Source organism: Myripristis murdjan, chromosome 14, assembly GCF_902150065.1.
Source record: "Myripristis murdjan chromosome 14, fMyrMur1.1, whole genome shotgun sequence".
In the NCBI taxonomy this organism is placed as follows: domain Eukaryota; kingdom Metazoa; phylum Chordata; class Actinopteri; order Holocentriformes; family Holocentridae; genus Myripristis; species Myripristis murdjan.
Window position 1 is genome coordinate 15305584 of NC_043993.1, and position 23043 is coordinate 15328626.

Sequence of the window (23043 nt, forward strand, 5' to 3'; positions counted from 1 at the left end):
TGAGAGAGAGGGAAACAATGACAGAGCGAGAGAGACAAGACAAAGAGGGACGTATTCTGGACTTGTGTGTTTAAGGAGACCTCAGCACAGAGGACACTCCTGAAAAAAGCCTTTTCGTTCCTGCACATCAGACAGATCAGACACACAACATACAAAGCGGAGCCAAGCAAAGAGGCACACTAAGTCTGTCCTTTTGTAAGTGATGAAAAGCGGAGGTAGTCACACAATGAAAAGCACAAATAAATACTTACCCACTGGGCTTCACACACGCACTCTCTCTCTCCCTCTCTCTCTCACACACACACACACACACACACACACACACACACACACTGACTCACCCATGAAGTTAAGGTAGCCTTCCCCTCCCAGAGCGTGTGTGATGAGTCGGATCATCTTGTGGAGCTGAAGTCCTCGGTCAATGACAGGAGTCAGTGGGATCAGGCAGCTCATGTTGGTGTACATCTCTTTATCCATCAGCCAGAAGGCCAGAGACTTGTCTCCCACCAAGGCCTACAGATACACATAATGGGGTTCCTTCACACTGCAACATGACATATAGTGCAATTTCCAAGATTTAATCACAAATTTTTGCCAGCTGCTATGTCTGAATGCTTCATTAATCTAATGAATAGCTTATTCACATGTCCAAGGACTTGTTATCATGAACTACACAAGAAAAAAAAAAAAAAAAAAAAAAAAAAAAAACTTGGGGTGAATTCTATGTGCAGCAGTTATATAGTTACTGACATATTATTAAATCAAATGTAATTTTCTGATGTTTATCTTGATGATCTGTGTCTGATTATATGAATGAAGGCTTTATCTGCATTCCATAGGGTTTATAATCTCCTTGTAATGCATCACAATTCATCACAGTGTTGCCAATTTATGTCATCAGGAAATTTGTTATCTGGGTTATTACTTCCTTCAGAAGGTAATTATTTCCACGAGCAGTCTAGCTTGACAAATAAGTAATCTGATGTTCATGGACTGACGACTTCTTAAAATTACTGATATATATGTTTCTGACAAAAATGGGTGCTCTTATTGAGTATAATTCAAATTTGTCCAAATGCTGTTGGCACCCTAGCTGGCCAGGCTGTAAAAGAACACAATGCCATGGCTGTATGCCACTGGATAGGATGATCTCAGACATAATCAGTGTTATCTCACTCTCTCTCTCTCTCTCTCTCTCTCTCTCTCTCTCTCTCTCTCTCTCTCTCTCTCTCTCTCTCCCTCTCCCTCTGTGTGTGTGTGTGTATGTGTGGTGTGAGTGTATGGGTGCATGGGGTGTTGACACAGAGAAACACTGACCTGGTCGTGGCTCTCTGCATAGCAGATTACAGCCTCTCCCTGTCTTCTGTTGGTCAGCGTATAGACAATATTACCCATGTCCCAGTGCTCATCCTTCCATTCTTTCAAAATCTAAAGAGAGGGCAGGATGGGGGGCAGGTGAGAAAAGGGCAAAATCTGGGTGAGTACACAGCAGCAGAGCCGGGATAAATCACTGAGGGGAAAAAAAGAGTTTGTGTGATAAAATGAGAGGAGGGGGACTGGATCAAGAAAATGCAGGTTTAAAAAATCTATTTCATTACAATTATGGCAATATTCTAAATATTGGAACTGCCATGTAAATGCCTTTATTGTCATAAGGGAATACTTCACCAAATCTATATATTTTGTATTATTTACTCACTCAAACTTGTCTTAAATGTCATACACAGAAACTCTGAATCCCATGAGACTGAGAATTTGAGGCTTTTGCATGTCCTTTTTGCTGCTCTTTGTCAAAGTTGCTTATAAACCCCACTCTCAAAGAAATAGATACAGATTCTGAAAACTTTGCTCTCCATGATGCAGCCGATTATATGTATGTATGCTTTTTTTTTTCTTTTTTGACATTTTAGATAAATCAGGGTGAGTAAACAATACAAAATATATAGGTTTTAATGGAGTGCTCCTTTAGTCGATACTCATAGAAAGAGTAAAAGCAAGGATATGTGCACAATCTTATGATTTATTGGAGCATATAAACACTTCAGCAAGTTGTTTCCTTGGGGCAAGTCTTAAAGATCATCAGACAGGAGAAGAAATGAAAGGAAATGCTGAGCAAGCTGGTTTTAAAAGTTGTTTTTCTTCATCTATAGTCTAATTCCTAAAGGAAATGCCAGACAGTTGGATTACTTTGAACCATGTAAATCTTGTCATCAAAATACTGCCTTAAATTGATTACTTGCAGCGACCGGTCAATGATGAACTTATAAAAGTACTTATTGATTCTTTACTTGCACATGGCAGGTGTAGTCAGCCACACATGGGTCAATGGGACCAATGCCGGATCTATGGGGTGGCATAGGGTGGCCACCCTACAAAAAGTCCTTGTCATCCCAGCTAATTGTGGCCAATATAATAATAAAAAAGTCAAAAGTCTCCAAAGGTTAGTTTCAACCTTAAGCCTAACCCAATTTTCATTAGGTTATTTGTCTATATTTGAAGAGTCGTAAGCTATAGTACAGAGGAAATTAATTGCATCTGTCTGTGGAACTCGAAACAACTAGTGACAGGGAAAACACAACCAGAGAGGATAAACTGAAAGGTCATGAGCTCAAGTTGATGATTTGATTGATTAAGAGCAGATTAAAGAGGCCGTTGTTTGTTGGCTATCCCCCAATTTGAGTGATCCTCTCTTATTGAATCATGCTTTCTTTAAGGTTATAAGAATTGACTATTATTTATCCACAGTTCTACAAGGAGGATTACCCTTTGATAACCACAAATTATTGGCTTGCAAGCAGAGCTTGAGCAACCAATCCACTGACATACCGTATGATCTGACGGCCAACATGACTGTGGATTGTTTTAGTCTGCAGTGAAAATACTTGGTGCAAACTGGTTCATGCAGTAAAGCCCAGGACACACCAAGCAACCTTTAAAGATCTATAGTGTCGACTGAGGCCAATGGTTAGAACGCTTTGTGTCACGTCATTTCTCCTGCTAAAAGCTGTCCATGAACACACCACACAGACAACATGGATGCAAATTCTGCTCCTGCGTAACAGGACATGACTCTGCATGCCAGGAGCAACAGTGGTTTCAAAAAGGCAAACTGGATGCCTCAGGATTGAAGGAACATAAAGAAGCAAACTTGTGTTAGACCATCATTTTCACACCACTGAATCTGTGCACTTTTTTACAATTATAAATATGTCTGATGAAAAATCGTCAGCTCTTGGTCTCTTGCTTGTGGAGTATTTGTTTACCACAACTGGCTCTCTCTGGTTGGCCAGCTTGCTAACTATGTAGCACAATATCAACATGCTGAACTGACCAGCCGACTGCTGAAGATGGCTGAAAAGGGCTGAGGGTGTCAGATATATATAGGGTGTGTCTGGCAGGTCTGAAATGGTCTAAGACTGCGTGGCATAAGCAGTGCTTTCTGAGTGTGTGGATCTGTTTGGGTTGCCCTATGCCTGAGGTTGGTGGTATCAGGTTGAAATTCAATACAAGAAAACACAAAATAATGCAGGTTTCCATCAACTACATTACGCCAATTATCCTGAAAAGTACAAGTTCAAGTTCAGATTTATTTTAGAGGCCAAAATCACTCTCTCCCTTGCCGCTGCAGGGCACATACAGTCAAATGATGTTACAAATCGGCAGTCTGTATTGCCAGAAGAATTTTTGTTGCTCTTTGATGGTTTTGTGGTAAATTAACAGGCTAGTGATTACACCACACCTGCTCAAAGCAGTTCACAGTTCAGGATTTCACAGCATAGTGTCTCCTCCACTGTCATGTTGTCTGACAGAGGAATCGGTCCCCAGGTCCCTTCTACATCACCATTATGCAAATACAATGTTTCCATGTCCCATTTATTAACTCATTTTTGAAGAAAGCAAAAACCACCAACCTTTTCTAATGTGACCCTTCAAAATGCACGAGAATATATTGATGGACACGTGGCTAATGTTTCATCTCCTTCAACCACTTTCTAAGGCTGCAAGTGCCTTGATCCACCTGCACTAGTGTGTTGTTGCAATCATTCAACAGGAGGCATTTTTTATCAAGGAAAAAAAAAAAAAAAAAAAAAAAAAACAATAGATCACAAAGTTGGGTTCCCATTGTATTTAGTCAGATCTTCTTGTGGGTTGCAGTAGATCAGGGATGGATATTCATAGCCTTGGAGGGCCACAAGAATTAAGGTTTTCCTTTCACACCCAACAGGAACCTACACCTGCTGATTTAACTAATTAGTTCCCCCCTCTCTTGTTCAAGGTGCTAATCAGTGAAAACCTGCTAAGTCAACCCAACTGAAGCGTAAAATGGGGCCTGCTGTTTCAGTAATTTACATAATCACCAAACCTGATTTGGGCCTTTCCCAATAGAAATCTTGTAATGCCCACATCCAAAATCATTTGTATTTCAGAATTTTAAACAAACTGCACCTTCCTGGCTTTGTGCAACTAGAGCTAATTCTATTAGTGTGCATATAAATGATGATTTAGCCTTTTATTACCTTGGACTACTGACATCTGGGGATTTGCTGCCATATTTGCCACCTGTGTTGACAAGCTTCCACAATTTGTGATGTCAAGTGGGAGAAATTTGAGCCTACAAAACCCCCACGTCCTACTTGTAGGCAGCTCATATTTATGGTAAATCCAATATGGTGTGAACACAGCATTGCCATCAGAGTGAAGTTGTCAGCAGATGGGCTATTCTTATGCCAGGTCCCTTCAATTCAATTCTTAATAGGATTTTAGGGTGTAGGGTGTACTGTGCTTCAGAATGATAGAGTACAGTGTGAAATATATCTGTCAATTATGGATGGCATTTCACTCTCACTCCCGGGGTTTTAAAGAAAAATAAATCATCCACTTTGCATCACCATGTGAAAGTTATAGAGGATGCATTTTTTCTTGTTTTCGTGTCCATTTTTTTCACTGAATTCCATGGTAAGAAAGAAAAGAAAAGAAAAGAAAAGAAAAGAAAAGAGAAAGTGCACCCTTGTGTCCACAGAGTTCATTGGTTAAGTCCCCTGACTTTGGAGCCACATCTGCCCTCTATAAATTGAGGCCTGCCAGAGCTTTCTCTCCCACCTCAGCCTCTCAATGCTTTTCTGCACTGCCTCAATAAATAACCAACATTCTAGAGTCAAGTCGAGGGCCGAAACCTCCTTTTAAAAAGAAACGAAAGGAAGAAAGTGACCCTCTGTGTTTTCACATGTAGTGATGGAGGGAGGATCAATATTTACACATCCTATCCCACAAATGAGCCACTGCCAGAGTACACTGAACAGTTCCAGCTATAATCAAGTTATTTAAATATGTTTGGTGGAACATGCTGAGTGTCTCCAAACCCAATGTCTTGAAAAATGCCCCCAGCAATAATTCTTTTGTTTTTAGCATTTACTTGTTCTTCTCTACAGAGAAGCTCCACACTGCATCTGTATATATTTGTGTGTTGTATGTGTTTATCTATCTTTTGCCCACTTGTCATTGCCATTGCTTTAGGATGTACTAAATGTATTGTTACTTCATGTGCTCTGGGGTGACATACAATTAATGAACAATGAGAAAACTCTATAGTGTCCACCATAATTATGAAACCCAATGGACAGATATATGTCCCCTAAGAAACAAATGCATTGACAGATGATCTGTAGATCTTGATCTCATTCATGTGTAAGGAGAGCTGACTGAGAAAATGATAACCACAGGAAATGGGGGAAAAAAAATCTGGTTGGGTAAGGACTTTGAATGTAATTTGATATTTCAATGTCAAAAAACATTCATGGTAAAACAATTCATTTTGATTTGTACTTGACTGAGCAGAAGTCACAGTCCAGTACAGCTATTTAGAGAAGGACAAATATTTGAAAAATCTACTCAAGTAGCTGGAACGGAGTAATGGTACTGTGTGCCTGCCCACCTCTGTAAATGATGCATTTCAGCGTTTATGAGTATTCAGCTGGGTGATTTAACAGGAGGAGCCCTTTGTTACAGACCAATAGATCGCGTCTCTTTTTTTCCCCTCTCTCTCTTTAACACATATCCTCATAAACACACACACATCCACACATACATATTCACACACACAGATTACTAGCTGGTTGTCCTTGGTGTGTCTCATAAAGACAGACTGGGCAGGCTAGGATAATTTCAGGCAGTAAAAGCAGCCTGTGAAATCGCATTGCGTGTTAAGTCACAGCAGATGGCTACTACTTCCGCGTCCTGGCTGTATGTGACACAGGAAAGGACACTATGAACACGCACATGTGTTCTGAAGCTCCATTTCACTGAATGAATACATGGGTTCTTGTAAAAGACAAGGTTACATATTGAAAGCTATACTGAACAGCTGCTTATTGTGCTGTAAAAACACACAGACACACATACACACACACACACAAAACAGCTAGACCCAGTAGGGGGCAGAATTAGTCCAGATAAAGAAAAGGAAGAAAGAGGAGGGATGGGTGGAAGAATAAAAAATATGCAGCTGCCTATATGCCAAAGTGTTTTTAAGCAAGTCAAAAGCTTCATGCATGTGGCCAGCTGCATAGCTAACAGTGAAAAGGTGATGGTATTTTATGCTCTCATACTCAATGCACATGATCATGGGACTACAGATGCCATGTGTGCTGTTTTTATCTCCATGAAAACCTTATACATTTTATTCAGACACTTAAAACGCAACTAAAAATCAATTTCTCCTAATGAAGAAGAGAAGGGGTGTGTGTGCGTGTGTGCATGTGTGTGTCGCAGGGGTGGAGGGTTTGTATTGCTTCATGTGTCTGTATTGTTCAGTGGATCACCAGCCTAATTGCTCCTCTGGAGGGTTAAGCAAGCACAGAGAGGGACGGAGGGAAAGAGGGATACCTGAAATGACACACAACAGCGCACTCCACTTAATTATCTTAAAAGTGAATTAGCCCAGCCACAGCTATTCTGTGGCTGCTACCTGCCTGTGAATATGCATCGGACAAATAATGGCAGAGGAGACCATGAAAGCACCTTAATGGCCTTGTCTGTTTTTTGAGTGCCATGGCCTCTGAGCGGATGGTTACGGTAGGTAGAGCAGCACTTCCGCCTCTCGCTATATGCTTAATAGACGCTTTTTTAGGGAAAAAAACAACAACAAAGAAGCCGTGATACTGCCTCATTCAGATTCAGTCAGTGATGCATGGGCAATGGATAAACACACAGGAATACTACTATTATTACTACTATTAGTATTATTACTATTGCTACTATTATTATGACTACTACTATGCTACTGCTGCTGCTATTACTACAGGTACTCATACTTTTTTGGGCACAGTGGAGAGAGAGAGGAAAGTGCTACTAGTGCTAAGTACTACTACTGCACCTACTGCTGGTACCACTACTGCTACTACTACTAGTACTACTACTATGACTACTACTAGTACTACTACTATTACTACTACTACTATACTGATAGTACAGCACTACTTCTACTGATATTGCTACTATGAATGCTACTACTAATAACGTAACTCTTGCACACACACACACACACACACACACACACACACACACAGAAACAAATACACTCAGACCTGGATCCACTTATCTGGCACAGCCATGGCCAGACGGTAGTCAAAACCCATTCCTCCCTCCGTAATGAGCCTGCACAGTCCTGGCATACCAGAAACATCCTACAAATAGACAAATGGAGAGGATAGAAAAAGGAAGACGTGAAACCAAAATGTGGGGGGTGGGGGCACAGAAAATGAAATAAATTTTATATCAGCCAATTTTCATTTTGGTCTGCTTAAGAACTGAGTGAATCTCTATTTAATGTTGTGAATGAGAAAGGGGAGAAATTGGAAATGGGGAAAAATGTGAGAGAGGAGAACAGAGGAGAGAGGAGAAATGACCCTGCACCTTGCCATAAAAGGGAAAAATAGCTGTAATGGATGAGATTAGCTCTTCCACCGGAAAGGTCGGAGAGAAAAAATGCCCTTGTTCTCTTAGAGGTGAGAGTGTTAGGTTGTGTGAGAACTTTTGGGTATAAGGCAGAAAAGCAGGGGGACTTTGCGGACATCCCCTCTCTGCTTCAAGACCTCTGGGTCTCAATTATCTATTATTACCTGTATTTGATTAACACCTCCCTTATCCTACTTCTCTCTCCTCCTCTCAGCTCAGTTCAACTCTCAGAGGGCTTAGAGTGAGTAGGAAGTAGTGCAAAGAGAGAGAAAGAGTAGACAGGTGAAATTTTAAAATGAATATAGTTTCATATCATTTCGTAGTATGGTAGGAATGGTGTTGAGTAAGTATATTCTGGAAAAGTAAACTAAAAAAGGAGTTATATGATGGAGACAAAAGGGAAAGCATATAGATGGAGAAGGAGGAAGGACAGTGGACAGGAGAAAGGCTGATCAGAGAAATAATTGGCTTTCACTTCTCATGTATTTATAATATAATTTTATGGCATTAAATTGCTCTCTGCCTTACATATTTAAGGGTATGTATTTAGACTAGATTAGATAGATATGAAAGTATTTGACTTAGCTATGGTGTAGATGCATAGCTTGAGCATTTATTTTATTAGAAAGAAAGTATGCCTGGTTATGATTGGACAATGTATTTTTTTTTATGTGAATGTAATTACAATCTGTTTTAAATGGTGACCTCAATGGTAGTAACTCAAATAAAAATGTAGGTGTGTGCTTATGTGTGTGTGTGTGTGTGTGTGTGTGTGTGTGTGTGTGTGTCACCTCAGCGATGGTGATACAATTGGGGTAGAGGGTGTGAAGCATGTGGTTGGATATCATTAGATAGACAATGGCTTCCTCATCGACGTGCATCCCAAAGTATTCGCTGTAACTGCCACAAAATGACACTCCTGGACAGAACAAAGACAACATACAGAGACAGGCAAAGACTCAGTGCTGCTGAGATGAGAGACAACTGAACACGAACAACAAAAAAACAAACATTGTTGGACACAGAGGTTGATGTAAGGAGGGCTTACTAGAAAATATCACAGGTTTGGGCAGGTCAAAAAGTAACAAAGAGGCATTCTGAGTGAGTTACAAATAAGCTATAACAGAGACACTGCGTGCAATAGGCCAGGCTCAGCATTACTAATCCACCCTCTCCCCTCGCTCCGTCACTCTCTCTCTCTCAAACACACACATATGCAGCTTCATCATCAATTTGTGGTTTGTGGTTTTGGTCAGTGCATGTATTTTACAGTGCTGAGGTCTCACCTATGATATTTTTCTCTAAGTGGTATCTGTAGTTTTTGTTTAGCTGCCACTGACAATATGAGAAAAGTTAAAAACGTGTGATGCTAAGGTTGCACGCAAACAAAGCCACAAATGTAAGGTGTGGGAGAGATTCAGGCAGGTTGTCCTGTCCAGTGACATCATTAAGGCTGGCGTTATACTTTCCACATCTATGAGTATGCAGGCCCGCATGATGTAAATTTTGTCACTACTCAACTACTGTCTGCATGCAGCCCAAAATTTGCAACTATGAGGATTTTTCCTGTGTTACTCCCAGTTGCAAGAGCAATCTGCTATGCATACAGGAAACTGTGCGGACTCCAGAAAGTAGTATAAACACAACTACTACGCATCCACGGCTAAAACACACATCACTACTGATATTTGGTTGAAATTGCACCCATTTTTGGGAGACAGACTCAGCAACAAAACACCACAAAGATTCAGTGTCGTGCTCAAGGACACTTCAGCAGGACAAATGCCCCAACATAGGCCTACAGTAGAAGGACGGTCTCCACACTCACAGCCACCATTCTGCTTCATCAGAGTCATTTTAATACTTCAAAATTATTTTCGGGGACTGGCAAATCTCAACTTGCTGCAGGACAGAAAAATGTAGACGATGCTGAGAATAGCCAACATTTCTCCTAGCAGTCATATTTACCTCGGCAAACAAACCTGTCTGTTTGTCAGTAAAATATTGCAAAGAGTAATGAACGATTTTGGATGAAACTGGCTGGTCAGTTCTTAAGTCCATGGCCTAAGGATCAATTGATTCAATTCTGATTATATTCTGTGGAACTACGATTCCATTAGGTCCTCATTAGACAACTAGAATTTTTTTTTAGCCCTAACCATTATGTTGTGTTCTTGTGCTGTTGGGAGGATCCAGCATCTGGGACTTACAGGTGGTCTGCTAAACAGCATTGCATTCATGTGGTGTTTTGTCTGAAAATAACGCCCAGAGGACAAACAATAAACAAACATGAACCATTAAAGAGGCTGTAACTTTGCAGGTTAGACAATCGTTCAGTATTGGCAGAGGTTTGAGCTCAGTGGTTTGAGCTCAGAAGAGTACCTTGTAGTTTCTCAATGTCCTTTTTTGTGTTTTCTTTTCTTTTTGTTACCTGAAGTTTTAATATATTCTCTTATTTTTCTTAAAGTGCATACTTTGAAGATCAGACGTAGACATGTTTCTAAGTGCTGACTGGAATGAGCACTGAAGTTGTAAAGCTGTGCCTATGAATATCCAATCACTCGTCTTGTGTGTGAGTGTGCAGATATGAAAAGTCTAAAGGACAGGTACATAGGCTACTTAAGCAAACTCTCAACAATTTTGTGTTTACAACTTAAAGCTGCACCAAGTGATTTCTGACCACTAGAGGGTGTTGAAAGCTCAAACTCTGCTTGTAAAAATACAGAGTCAGTCCTCAGGGGTATTCCATCCAGGCAGATGAAAGAAAATCCTGGCTTATTAGTCTCGCTAATTTAAGTGAGACTTTTGTTCCACTGCTGTGGCTTATAGGAGTCCCTGCTCAGTAACCAAGGTAACTTGGTAACCAGCCTGCTCCATAGCAGGCTAACTGCCGAGCATAATTTAGCTGTGTCTCAAATCATTTCCAGCGGGTAGAAACAGAAGCCCGAAAGACAGTTTGTAAAGTGTCTTCACGCTCACATCACATTTTGTCATATCCGTGTTTGAACGATAAGTTTCGACTTTTTTCTCTCAATGTGACAAAGCATGGATTTAAATTTTTTACTTTAATTTCAAATGCCAAATTAACAAAAATTAGTTAAATCATGTAATATGACTTGTACTGTCTTCAATTGGATTTTAGTTAATCCCTTATTTGAAGATTTTAGAGGAAATGCCCAATTTGTTTGTTGAACAATAGCAATAACTTTTTAATCACAACGAACTAAGTAAATCAATGTTTCATATAAATACATAATTGTCCTGTATTGCTTTCCTTGAGTTTGAGCTTTTCATTTTGAGTGATGTTTAATTGGAGCTGGACTTCAGCTCTAATTGGTTGAAGGAAAGGTTATGTATGGGAAAGGTTATGTAGGTGTATCTGAAATTTTCTGACTTCGATTATATTTGTATTTTATGCTTCAGATTGGCACTTTTTTACATCACATCTCACATTACAGAATTCATCATGCTTCTCTTGCACATGTCGGTTACAACTAAAATCTCACCCTGACATTACAGTGGACTTTTTTTATATTTTCTCTCGGCACACTGGCTTTCTTTTATATCTATTCAAGTTTATAAGTGTGACTGGGTCTAATTTTACAGGAGTGGTAAGAGAGACCCCTGCTGGACACGTATTTATTGTCTTATTGCCTTATTGCTTATGATGTGAATGGGTTATAGGCTATATAAAACTCCTTCTTTTATTGGCGTCTATCCTTTCATTACACTGCATCTCATTTTCATATTCTGCTTAAAATGTTCCCCTCGGGGACAATAACACTGACCTACCACTCCAGTTTTCTTTTTGCATCATAGTATCTTCTTTTTGACTGTTTAGACTGTTCTGTGCTGCTTATGTACTCCACGCGCACACAATGCAAGACTGTTCAAGGTTGGTTTGAGTTAACACTGATAAGACATACACTGCGTTCATGGAGTGGCTTGAGCCTTAAGTGAAAGTTGATGTCAACCGAAACCAGGCTTTTTCAATTAATTGCACATTTCATGAGTGTCATTGATGGAATACCCCCCTGGCTCTGGGTTCATGAGAGTTAAATTGCATTTCACTCTCACAATGCTCTTGTCGCATTACTTGGATTACTTTGTCTCTGACCTCCAATTCAAAATGGTGAACTGGCAGACTTTCAGCAACAAGGTAAGCTGCTTTGAATTCACTTTTTCTGTCGCCACAGTGCTGACTGCAGCAAGAGGCAGTTGCGTGACTTATCTGAAATTTAGATGAGTGTATCTGCACAATATGTGGTATCAGAGATGATTTGAAAGAAGCTGAAGTGGGTAGGGGGTGAAGAGGAGGGCAGAGGAGGAGCTTATTCTTGGGTTGCTACAGAAATTTAGAAAGCTCAAACCAGGCAATTACAACAGGCTAGCTGTGAATTGTAGAGTTGAAAGAAGACCCATAGCGATGATTCTCACATTGCAAGGTGTCATTTTACTGTAAAAGAAAATGCATGAAATATTGCTGCATGTAGCTTTCAGAGTGACACCAGATGAAAAAGCGCAAAGTAACAGTAATAGATGAGCTCTGAGAAGCAGTCCTGATTTAAATGTTCACACTCCAGATACAAAAAGAGCATTTTCCGTGTGTTCATTACTCCTCTCAAGGTCTCCAAGGCAATCCCATCAGCATTCTCTCTCATTCACTTCCCTCATATTCTCTCTTTATGTCTGAGGTCACCTGTACTCATCAGTCTCTGCAGGTATATCTGTCATCACATTCACAGTGTATCCTTTTAATTAATATTAACTTCCACAAGTATGTCGTCTACTTGGGGTGCATATACTATATCTCTGGAATCCTACACACAGCAGCCCAATAAAGACAAGCAGGCAAGATGCGTGACTGTATCTTTATTACCTATGCCATGATGGTGATAGAGCATGGAGGTGACCCCATCAAATCTGAAGCCATCAAAGCGATACTCCTCCATCCACCAGCGCAGGTTTGACAGCAGGAAGCGCAGCACCTCCCAGCTGAAACACAGACAGGATGACAGAGAAAGAACACATTGTTAGGAAGCAGCTTACCTGATGACGTGCCTTTGAGCAAGACAGTTCCTCTGTCCTGTGTTGCCCCTTAAATACTCAGCCTAGACAGATTCACTCTTAGATTTGTGCATTCGACGGTTCACCATGTTCAAGGCTGTCCCATTATTAACAAGTGAGCCAAATAAAGTGAGGGTGAGTGGCTGCTCAGCCCTCTGACGTTCACTCCAAACTGAGGAAATTAAAGTGCTGGCTTAAAAGCGATTGCCCCAGCAGGCACTGCGCTACCAAAATGAGCTCCTGTGGAGAGCATGGCAGTGGAGGAGCAGGCTTCCTACAAATGTAATTATATAGCTCCAAATTATCTGGCTACAGTTCAAATTACAGAAGACTAACATGTAATTATAAAGAATAATATCATAAAATAGATGCAACTTTGCCACATTTTGTACACACACATGGACAGGGATTGTGCTATTTTCACTGGCCTGTTTGACAGAAGTATCCCAAGGAGGAAAACAAAGTAGAAGAGATTACCCTCTTTGTGAGGAAAAAAAAATACACACTCTCCAATTTAGCAGTTAAATAAGTCTTGGCAAATTGTTATCATTATTATGACTGACTGATTGATTGATTGATATATAGACTGATGTTTTAATTCATTTATCCCATCTTGCCTGTGAGGAATTCCCTGTCATTCCCTTCCTATCCACATCTACTGCTCTCCCTTTTGTGTTTACTGATTACCTAATTGTTTGATGCCTACTTAAATAGGCAGGGTGGCCATGAATAAATTTATGTTAATTTTGATTCATTCACTTAATTAATTTACTTAAAAATTTAAGCCAGTGTGATGCATGTCACTTATTTAGTTTATCATTGCAGCTTGTATATACATGATTTATTCATACAGATTATTGCAGTTAATTATTGATCATTAATTATGGCATGAATATTATTTGCCTGTTTCTTCTCTTTTCTTGTAGAAACCATATACTGTATCATACATCATCAATCTAAACTCTACAAAATGTATCTTATCAACACAAGTTGGGACATTAATTAATCTGGTTGTGTGTAACCCTGAGGATAATACTACAACTCATAGAACCCATCCTGGTCATCCTGCTTAATTCATCCAGTGAGTGCGCTTTCAGACTAACTTTTTTTTTTTTATTATTGCCTATGAGGGTCTGATCAAAACATACAAAAACACATTAAGAAAATGAACTCACTCAGTATGTTACCAGTTGTTTACTTTTTATGGTTTATGGACAGCACTTCATTTCTCCACTAAAACTAAAAACCGCTGCAACTCTGCCTCTGGCTGGTGACACGCCATGTCAACAGGAAGCGATGACAGAGGGAAATGCATTCCAGAGCTGTTGCTGCAATGCAGACCTGCCTCCCCTCCCCTTTGCCTCGTGTCCTCACCTTCTCATACATCACTAACACTTCTGAGTGTCACTCAAAATGAAAGTGTAATAGCACTGGGGGAGTGAAACCCTACCTCCTCTAGAGGTGCTGGAAATATCATCCCCTCATTATTAATCATTTAAGAGCAATGTGAAACAATAAATGTTGTGTTGACTATGTATGGGTGCCAACTGAAAAACCAATTAAGGAGTTTCATAGAGTGCCTTTTTAAATACAGATTTGTGAAACTGAGGTACTTAGCTTGGAAGAATTTCTGCCAAGTGCAAAAAGGTTTTTGTCACGCAATCCTAATAGCTGTTAGTTTCAATAACACAGAGACGAAAAGTGTCAACAAAAAGATTAGCTTGGTTTGACAGAGATATAATTTGTAACAGGGCTGTGACTCTGAACTGGGAAGCAACATCTGCTACGCTCATATTGAGCCACTTCCTCATGCCCAGGTTGTGTTCACACTCATATGCTGGTGTCCATTTTGTCAGGTCCACAGCCCATGCATTAGCCCACCTTTGAATTTAGAAAAAAAGATCTACCAGATACAGTCGCTAATGCATGAGCACTTCTGGCTCTATCATAGTTGTGTGTCGGGGTCTGTTTTTTTCAGTGATTTTTTTTTCTTATGCACCTAAAATAACTAATGGGTCAAGAGGCATGACCTTGCCCATTCATTTGCGTGAATTAGCTTTAAGCTATTTCTCCATGAGAGAGTTACAATGGCTTAGCCTGCCTTTGAAGGTCCTGCAATTACAGCAGTGTAATGTGTCCTATGGTTTAATCTATCTTTTATCAAGTCTAGTGACTCCAACAATTAGAATCAGAGTCAGAACTGACTCCAGAAACATGGGATCTGTTCACCACGATTTATAGCCTCACCCTGCCTTTTCATGCAAGGTTAGTGATCACAAGAAATACCGCTGAGTTTTATACAACTTTGTTCCATCTAAGTCAAAGTCAGTAACAAACATTTGATGTGACACAGGAAGACAGAACTGAACAAAAAAAAAAATAATGCTTGAAAAAGACAACCTGGGAATTGTAAGGCTGGTCATCGAGGAGGCTGATCCCACCTGATATTAACGTCTGTCTTGAGAAATCTCAACACAAGCTGACACCTTTAAGTGCAGGTGTAAACAGCACGCATTCAGAGGAGGCCTGGGACAATTTTGTCTGCATTGCATTAGAAGTATAAACAGACGTGTCCCAGGACGGATTGAAGGACCGTCTACTAACCTGACATCCTCTGTCTTGTCCAGCCCAACACCCCCAACACTGGACAGACTGTAACTTTTCCAACAGAGAAAATATCCCACCTGACTCTGCCCAGTGTGGCTTAACTGTCAGCTGAGGATCAAATCCAAAGTTAACTGCAGGTTGGCTATAAAGCAGCTGGTTAATGAATTAAAGCTCCCCTTAATAAGACATGAGCAAAAACATAATGCAAGAAATTTTGGGAGGTCTCTAAAATATGTATTGACAATATGCAGGTTTTTCCTTCCATATAAAATTTGGAGGCAGCAGTCTTTCCTAAACGTTGTGCGCTGGCACAATTAAACACATTCTTTCTAACCATAGACGAGATTAAGTTATAATAGGAATACCACAGAAATATTACAGGTTGATTTATCCACCTAAGCAGAGAACCCGACCCTCTCAGACCTGCTGGAATAATTAAATAATCTGAGCCTGAACGTGATCGGTCAAGCATGTAACAGATGTGAAATACGTCTTAAGTGACTGACAGCTGCATTAAAATGAGGCTGGAGTGAGTGAGGATGTCTCCTTTAGTTAAACACAAGTTAAATAATGCTGCCTGTTAAATGCTGTTTGATTTTTATTTGTTTGCATGGAAAGAGGATGAGCAAAGTGATTTTACTTTCCTCTCTCTCTCTTGAAAACCCGTATGAATTAATGTTAGTATTTGAATTTTCCTCCCATTCCTCTGTTTGTTTCGCATCTCTCTCTCTCTCTCTCTCTCTCTCTCTCTCTCTCTAATGATGTGTGTTTATTTGCATATAGAGCAGGTAAGTGAGATCCAATCCAATCCAATCTGAAACACATGTGGAGATGCATGTTAATGCCAGGGGTATACAGATGGACTAACACCTGTCCACTTGTGGTCACACATTTTGAATCCAGGTGGGAACAGAGCTCAAGCCTTACTGTATATTGCCTTAAGCTACCTTTGTTTCCATTCCTTTCACTCTTGACCTCCATAACCTCTACAACCCTAAAACATGCAAGTGAGCAAGATGATAGTCTTGCTGCCATGGAGCAACTTGTTGTCCGGTTCCTCTTGTTTACAGGCACTCATCTTGTAAGAGAAATAATACTTAAGCAGGGAAGGATGTTGTAATACAGCTACAGTACAAACACAAACCTGCATGCAGACACAGACAAAATCATGCTCTCCTTTTCCCTCTCTGTCACACACACACACACACACACACACACACACACACTCTCTCTCTCTCTCTCTCTCAGACCAAAGGCTGACTTCATAGAGTTGTTTCTGCCTATTGGGATTCAATTAAAGTCAGTTAAATGATGGTAGGATGACTGCTTCAGAGCCTAATGGGCTGAGCTTTACACATCTCCTCTTCTCCTCTATTATCTTTCATTAATAGCACAACGCCTCGGGGGTGGGGTGGGGGGTGGGGTACATAATGAGAAAGACAGACGGACACAGGAAGGACAAACAAATGTGCTGAAAACTAATCTTGCAAAACTACAAGTTAGCATCTTTATGCTGTAACTTTGGAGTGTAGACAGCTCATAAAAAAGAAAGGGGGCACATAAAAACTTAAATGTGCGCACAAACATTTGATCGACTGATTGTGCAAGTCAAGAAGCTTCACTGAGGGAACTGAGGTTGCTCCTTGTAAAAATATGGAAATGTTTGTTAAGCGAAATATGCAATGCAAACGTGTACATGCAAACATGGCACACACTCACAAATATCTCTCTCTCTCTCTCTGACTCACTCAGTTACACATACAAAGGTAGTAGTATTCCTGCCCATGTGGCCACACCACCAATAAGATATGGTGCTAATGGGGATTAAAGGAAAAAAAAAAAAAAAAAAAAAAAACTTTAGTACAAGACTAACACCCTATCTCTGCTAGTTCTGTAATATGAAAGGAGTGAAGTGAGATTTCTACCATTGTGGTACCCAGGAGGAGTTGAGTGCCTCTTTATTTAATGCCAGGGTATCTCTCTATTAGTGAAGGACAAGAGCAGAGGGATGAGATGAAGACATAAAAGGAAGACAGCTTTATAACCAGACTACCACTTAGCTCTCCCACCTCTTTCCCCCCCTCTCCCTCTCTCTTTCTACCTCTCTCCATTCCCCTTGTTGCTTTGTAATGAAGTTATGCCACAGCAGAGCTCTCAAACCAAGCCGTACTAACACAGGGGAGGGATGGAGTGAGGAGCAGAAACAGAGAGAGAAAGGAGTTATCAAAAATAGTATGGGCCTAAACAGTCTTGTAGTTGCATAAATTATGTTTGATTGGAAATCTGAGACCCTTGTGGATTCAGTGAGCCCAGTTTTATTCATGGGTGATGATGTTAGCCATAGTAGCCATTACATTCTACTGAGACCATTTTTTTAAACTTGACATCACTGTATTAAATGACCTATTGTGACCTTTGAGATAGTCATAGCCTCATGAAAGTTTACAGCAACAAACTAGAGACCTAGGGCATTGAGAGGATGTATGACTTTCTAGGTTTATTGTCAATAAAGGGGAGTTTATGAGCAATTTCCGGACCAGAATGTTTGCCATCCAATTACTGAAAAATGCAATTGTTGCAGAAATCTCCAAATCTCCATTTTTTTTTAATATGCTCCTGTATAATGTTCTAATCTTTATACATGCTAAATAAAATAAATAGGCACCTAACCAAAACACTGTGTTTATTACAGATTTATGACTATAATAACTTGACACACAGTGCTGAGCTTCATCTCAAATCAACCATCATATTCCCAGCTTTCAGATGATGTATACCACTTCTATGTTATTTCTCCCTGAAGATCCCCTGCCGCCTCACTAAAATGGGTCTAAGAAAGGGCTGTAATGGTAAGGGGTTAATATATCCTCTGTACCTTAAGGTTTTTAGGATTTATAACAGATTCAACAAATCAGATTTCCAGTAATCAGTCAGCATAGTGCTTTAAAATCCAATGAGATCATTTGCTCTATAGGGGAAGCTGTGGTGTAAGTATGAAGTTTCTATTATTGCTCTTGAATTACTGCATTCACATGTGTTTGTCTCCACACAGACAAATATAAAAAGTAGAGAGGAATTAGAGAATTGAGATATTTGATAAATATATGATGAATGAATGAGTATGATAAAGGAATATATTGGATATAGAGATAATACAATGGCTGTATCTCTATAAAGGTCTCCCAGTATGTTGTGTTGGAGGATATGGAGGGAAGAGAAGACATGGGATTATGGGTTTTGTTGGGGGTGTGTATAATGTGGTACAGAATCACACCCCTGCTTCTCAGCTGGACTAGAAAAGACCAACAATTTGTTGAGGCAGAAATTTTTCTGTTGTGTTTGCACTTTGCAGTTAAAGCCGCGGTAGGTAAGTGTGAAGAAAACCAAAGACTCCAGGAAACCAGGAAGACAAAAATAAAAACCTTCCATCTGGCCCAGTCTGTGGTTCACATCTCTGGGGGAGGAGGCGGCACCCTATTGCGCCTCCCTGCTCCGTATGTGTGACGTGAGTGGGCCTCAAAGCTGGCGCACCTTGGTAAAGCCGTGTCCATTAATGGGACAGTTCACCCAAAAGTGAAAATTGTTTCATTATCTACACACTATTATTCCAGTTGAAATGCAGTTGAAGTGTCTTTGTTCATACAATACACAGGCCTTCTCCAAAACGGCTGAAGTCAGTGGGTCCTATAGATGTATGATATAGACAAAATGAAATATCACAATATTTTTGACTGAATACCTTGACATTATTGTTGTGACAATAGTGTAAGGATGACTCCTGGTGCTTTTGTAAGGTATTTGCACACAAGATTTTGGAATAATCATCAGTAATGTGGATATGATGATTAAGCAGGTTGCAACAGATTGCTGTAGAACAGCTAACAGTCTGGTGCGCTCAAAAACTGCAGCCAACCAGGAAAAGACAACACTTAACCCATATTATTATATTATGGTACCCAAAATCATGGATGATATCCGGTCTCATATCTGACAGCAAACAGTTCATGCTAATGCACACCTACGCCTTCTGCTCAAGCTTGACCTGTGACTTGTATTTCAACTGACATTAAAATGACTAGTTACACATTTTTCATATTTGTCTGAATTATTCCTTTAACTGAAACCTGTTAATACACACATCAACACTACTATGAACTACTGTGTCAGTCCAGTTGTATTTCAATTTTCCTGTAATTGTGTAACTGTAATGAGCTGGCATAACTTCTGCTCTATATTTCATCCTTCAGCACAAAGGCTGCTAAGCCTCAATCACTCTACTTCCACACATCCAGCTCTGACCCAAAATGACACTGGCATACACTTCAGGAAAACCAGAGGTTTGCATCTAAATCCAAATTGGATATTTTAACAGCTTGAGGGAGATCTGAGATGCAATCTACTTAAAAAATTATTAAGCTATCAAAAACATACACTCAGTTGTTGCGATCTGACCAAAGGCAGTGGGGCGGTGTAGTTATTAGAAAGATGTGCTTCAACCAGAAGGTCCGGCTTCAGTCCCCAAACAGCAAGCAAATACCTTCCTGAGATGTCCTTGAGCAAGACTCTGAATACAGACATCCTCTCCTGGGGTGATGCTCTGCAGCTGACCCTGCACTCCTTCCCCTCACTGCAGAGGGCCAAGTGAAAGGACACATCTTCCCTTCAGGGATCAATACAATGCCACTGAAAAATTCATGTCTTTCTATGCCATAGCCATCTATGCTGATTTTCAGTTGGCAAACCATTTTTTTTTAGTATGTGCAGTTCAGGGAATCAGTACATTTAAACCCAAGAGAGACTAAAAGGAAAGTAATATTTTCAGAGAGTGAATTGCTGGCATCTTTATAAACTGTTTTTCTAGAGCTAAAAGGCAACATGACTTCCTCTGTAAGAACAGCTCCTTTCCACTTCCTCCTCCTCTGCTTACCTGTCAACCACTTTTTCATAAAGTTCTTCTACCAGGTCACCTACACCTCATGAGCAAAGTTTTGTTTGCCATTTGATGAAGCGGTGGAGATGTTAGAGGAAAGTTCCAGAGTGAAAGAAGCTCAGCAAGCCACAAAGAGGGACCGTACTGCTGCCTGATTCATAAAGACTGCTGGTCATTGTGGCTTTTGGAAGTAATGCAGGTCTTGCTGACAGACAGTAGCGACTGTAAACACTTCACAGCTCAATAGATTGAGGGCAATGCTGTCACTAGGCCTGAAATGATAAGACTTGTTAGAACATGGAGCACCATGGTTCTTTACTCCCCCTCTTTCTGAGTCCCTCTCTATTTCTCTCAGGGGCTGGAGCAAGATGTCCTCCTCATCAGAAAGCTCCAATTAAAATCCTACCAAGTGCCATGCATGCTAAAACCCAGAGGCATACAAGTACACACCCAGTACACACAGAGGCACACTCACACAACATACACACACACACACACACATTGATGCGAAAAGTTAGGAGTGATTAAAGTTTTCGTAATTGTAGTGTAGAAATGGGACTTTGCTTGGCCACACTGCTTTTTGCTGTTATTGCTGAACAAGCAAGTCTTGCCCAAACATGTTTGATTCCCCCTCTCTTTATGCTTGCCTTTAAAACATTATGAAACAAAACAGTTGCTTTTGAGGCCGCTCTGTGAAACAACGCAATTACGGCTAATGCAGCGCTGCGTCCAAAAACAACAACACCTTATCGCGACGTGAAACTTTAGAAAGGCTAAACCTGAGCAGGCAGCTCCTTTTCAATTTGCAACTTTTGACAAAGCACAAGGGCACGTTTCAAGTGAACTAGAAAGTCAGGAAGTTGAAGTTGAGATGAAAAGAAAAGTGCCAAGCCGGTAGAAGCCAAAATAAATAAACAACCTCTAATTTATTATGTTCTGTTTCCTCCACTAATTGTCACACCAAGATAAATGGCTGTGGATTGTGAAAGCAACCCTGATTACCTGCATTAGCTGGATGCAAAGGTGCTGGGTTTCTGTACAAAAGCATTCAAAATGCAACACAATAGGGAGCACACACATACGTGCCCAGACACACACACGACTCCTTGTACATTACTGCTCGTAGTTTGGCCTTTCAGACAAACTCTTTTTGTCTGAAAGGCCAAACTATAAGCACAGAGGAAAGGAGTGAGAGAGCAGAGGGGAAATGTGTGACAGACAGAATCACTCAGGTTGTTTTCACTCTCTGAGGGTGGTTATTCAGAAAGCCCCAAGGCTCTGAAAGCCTCAAGGTTGCTACAGTGATGCTACAATGGCTCGCACTTGATCGAAATGGGTGTTCTAAATTGTCTGATGAACGTGAGGTGATGGGATCGTGATCATGGTAAAGAGACCAGACAGTGCAGATTTCACTCTGAGAGCTGATCACTTCAAGTCATATCATCCACTTACTGTAGGAGAAAAATCTCTCCGCTCACATGAGAGCGGCTCACACTGATGGACACACAGGAGAGAGAGACAGACGGAGACAAAGGGGTGGAGAGACAGAGAGAATACACGTTGTACATCAGCACATTTGTGTGTGAGCATGTGTGTGTATGCATGTGATAGCTGATTACCATACAGCAGCTGTCATTATCCTTTCTAATCAGACATGCCCACATTGTATTAGTCTGCGACACTTAAACTGACTCATTTAACACCACAAGTAACATAAACATTTTGCCTTTACAGTTGTAGCATCATTGGTCTCGTATCTGTATGTGTGAGACAAGTGTGTGTGTGTGTGTGTGTGTGTGTGTGTGTGTGTGTGTGTGTGTGTGTGTGTGTGTGTGTGTTTGAGCCAAACCTCATTCCCAGCTTCTCTCCTCTGTGCAGAGTAGGCAGCCTGGAAGAAGGTCCCTAATTATTGTGGAAAAAGGGGCCTAATAAGACCCACCCTCCATCCTGTCATTGGTCTCTTGAGTTTTCCATCTCAACTTGAATAGGAAAGTGCAACTTTACTTACTTACTTGTTCAACAGCATGATTGAATACTGCCTCAAAGAGCTACACATTTCACAGCCCACTCATTTTTGTTTTGCTTTCACGCTGTCACCAGGGAGTCACTCTCTACTGGGCAAGCACAAGCGGAAACCCCAAAATTCTCTCAATGGAAATACAAGAAAATACTTTGAACCTTATCATAGTGCATTTTTGACTTCCCATGTGCCAAAGGCTTTGAGGAATGACCTACACAACACTAAGTGATGTGAAGAGTAAAGGTGGCATCTGTTTTTGTATCAATTAGCAATACAAAATGGCAAAATGAACATTTTATTTCTATGAAAATATGTATGGTTATTACTTTAACAAGCTGTGTCATGACCTTACCTCAGGGATGGGCAACATAGGTTTGATCTACCTGTTGCCTGTCAGTTCACAGGAAGAGATATTTGGAAGAGCACAATTAGAATGAAATTTTCAGAAAGCACTCACAAAGTTACA

General features: G+C 40.4%; 1 protein-coding gene across 1 annotated transcript in view; it reads right to left on the reverse strand.

The window, feature by feature from the left end:
* The window catches only part of gbe1a (glucan (1,4-alpha-), branching enzyme 1a), a 142739-nt gene that overhangs the window by 33012 nt on the left and 86684 nt on the right, over positions 1-23043 (reverse strand). The window contains exons 8-12 of the mRNA XM_030068349.1: positions 12833-12948; positions 8745-8872; positions 7584-7682; positions 1318-1428; positions 342-513 (exon numbers count right to left, since the gene is read on the reverse strand). Coding sequence (XP_029924209.1) covers positions 342-513; positions 1318-1428; positions 7584-7682; positions 8745-8872; positions 12833-12948 — 626 coding nt within the window. The remainder of the gene's footprint in view (positions 1-341; positions 514-1317; positions 1429-7583; positions 7683-8744; positions 8873-12832; positions 12949-23043) is intronic.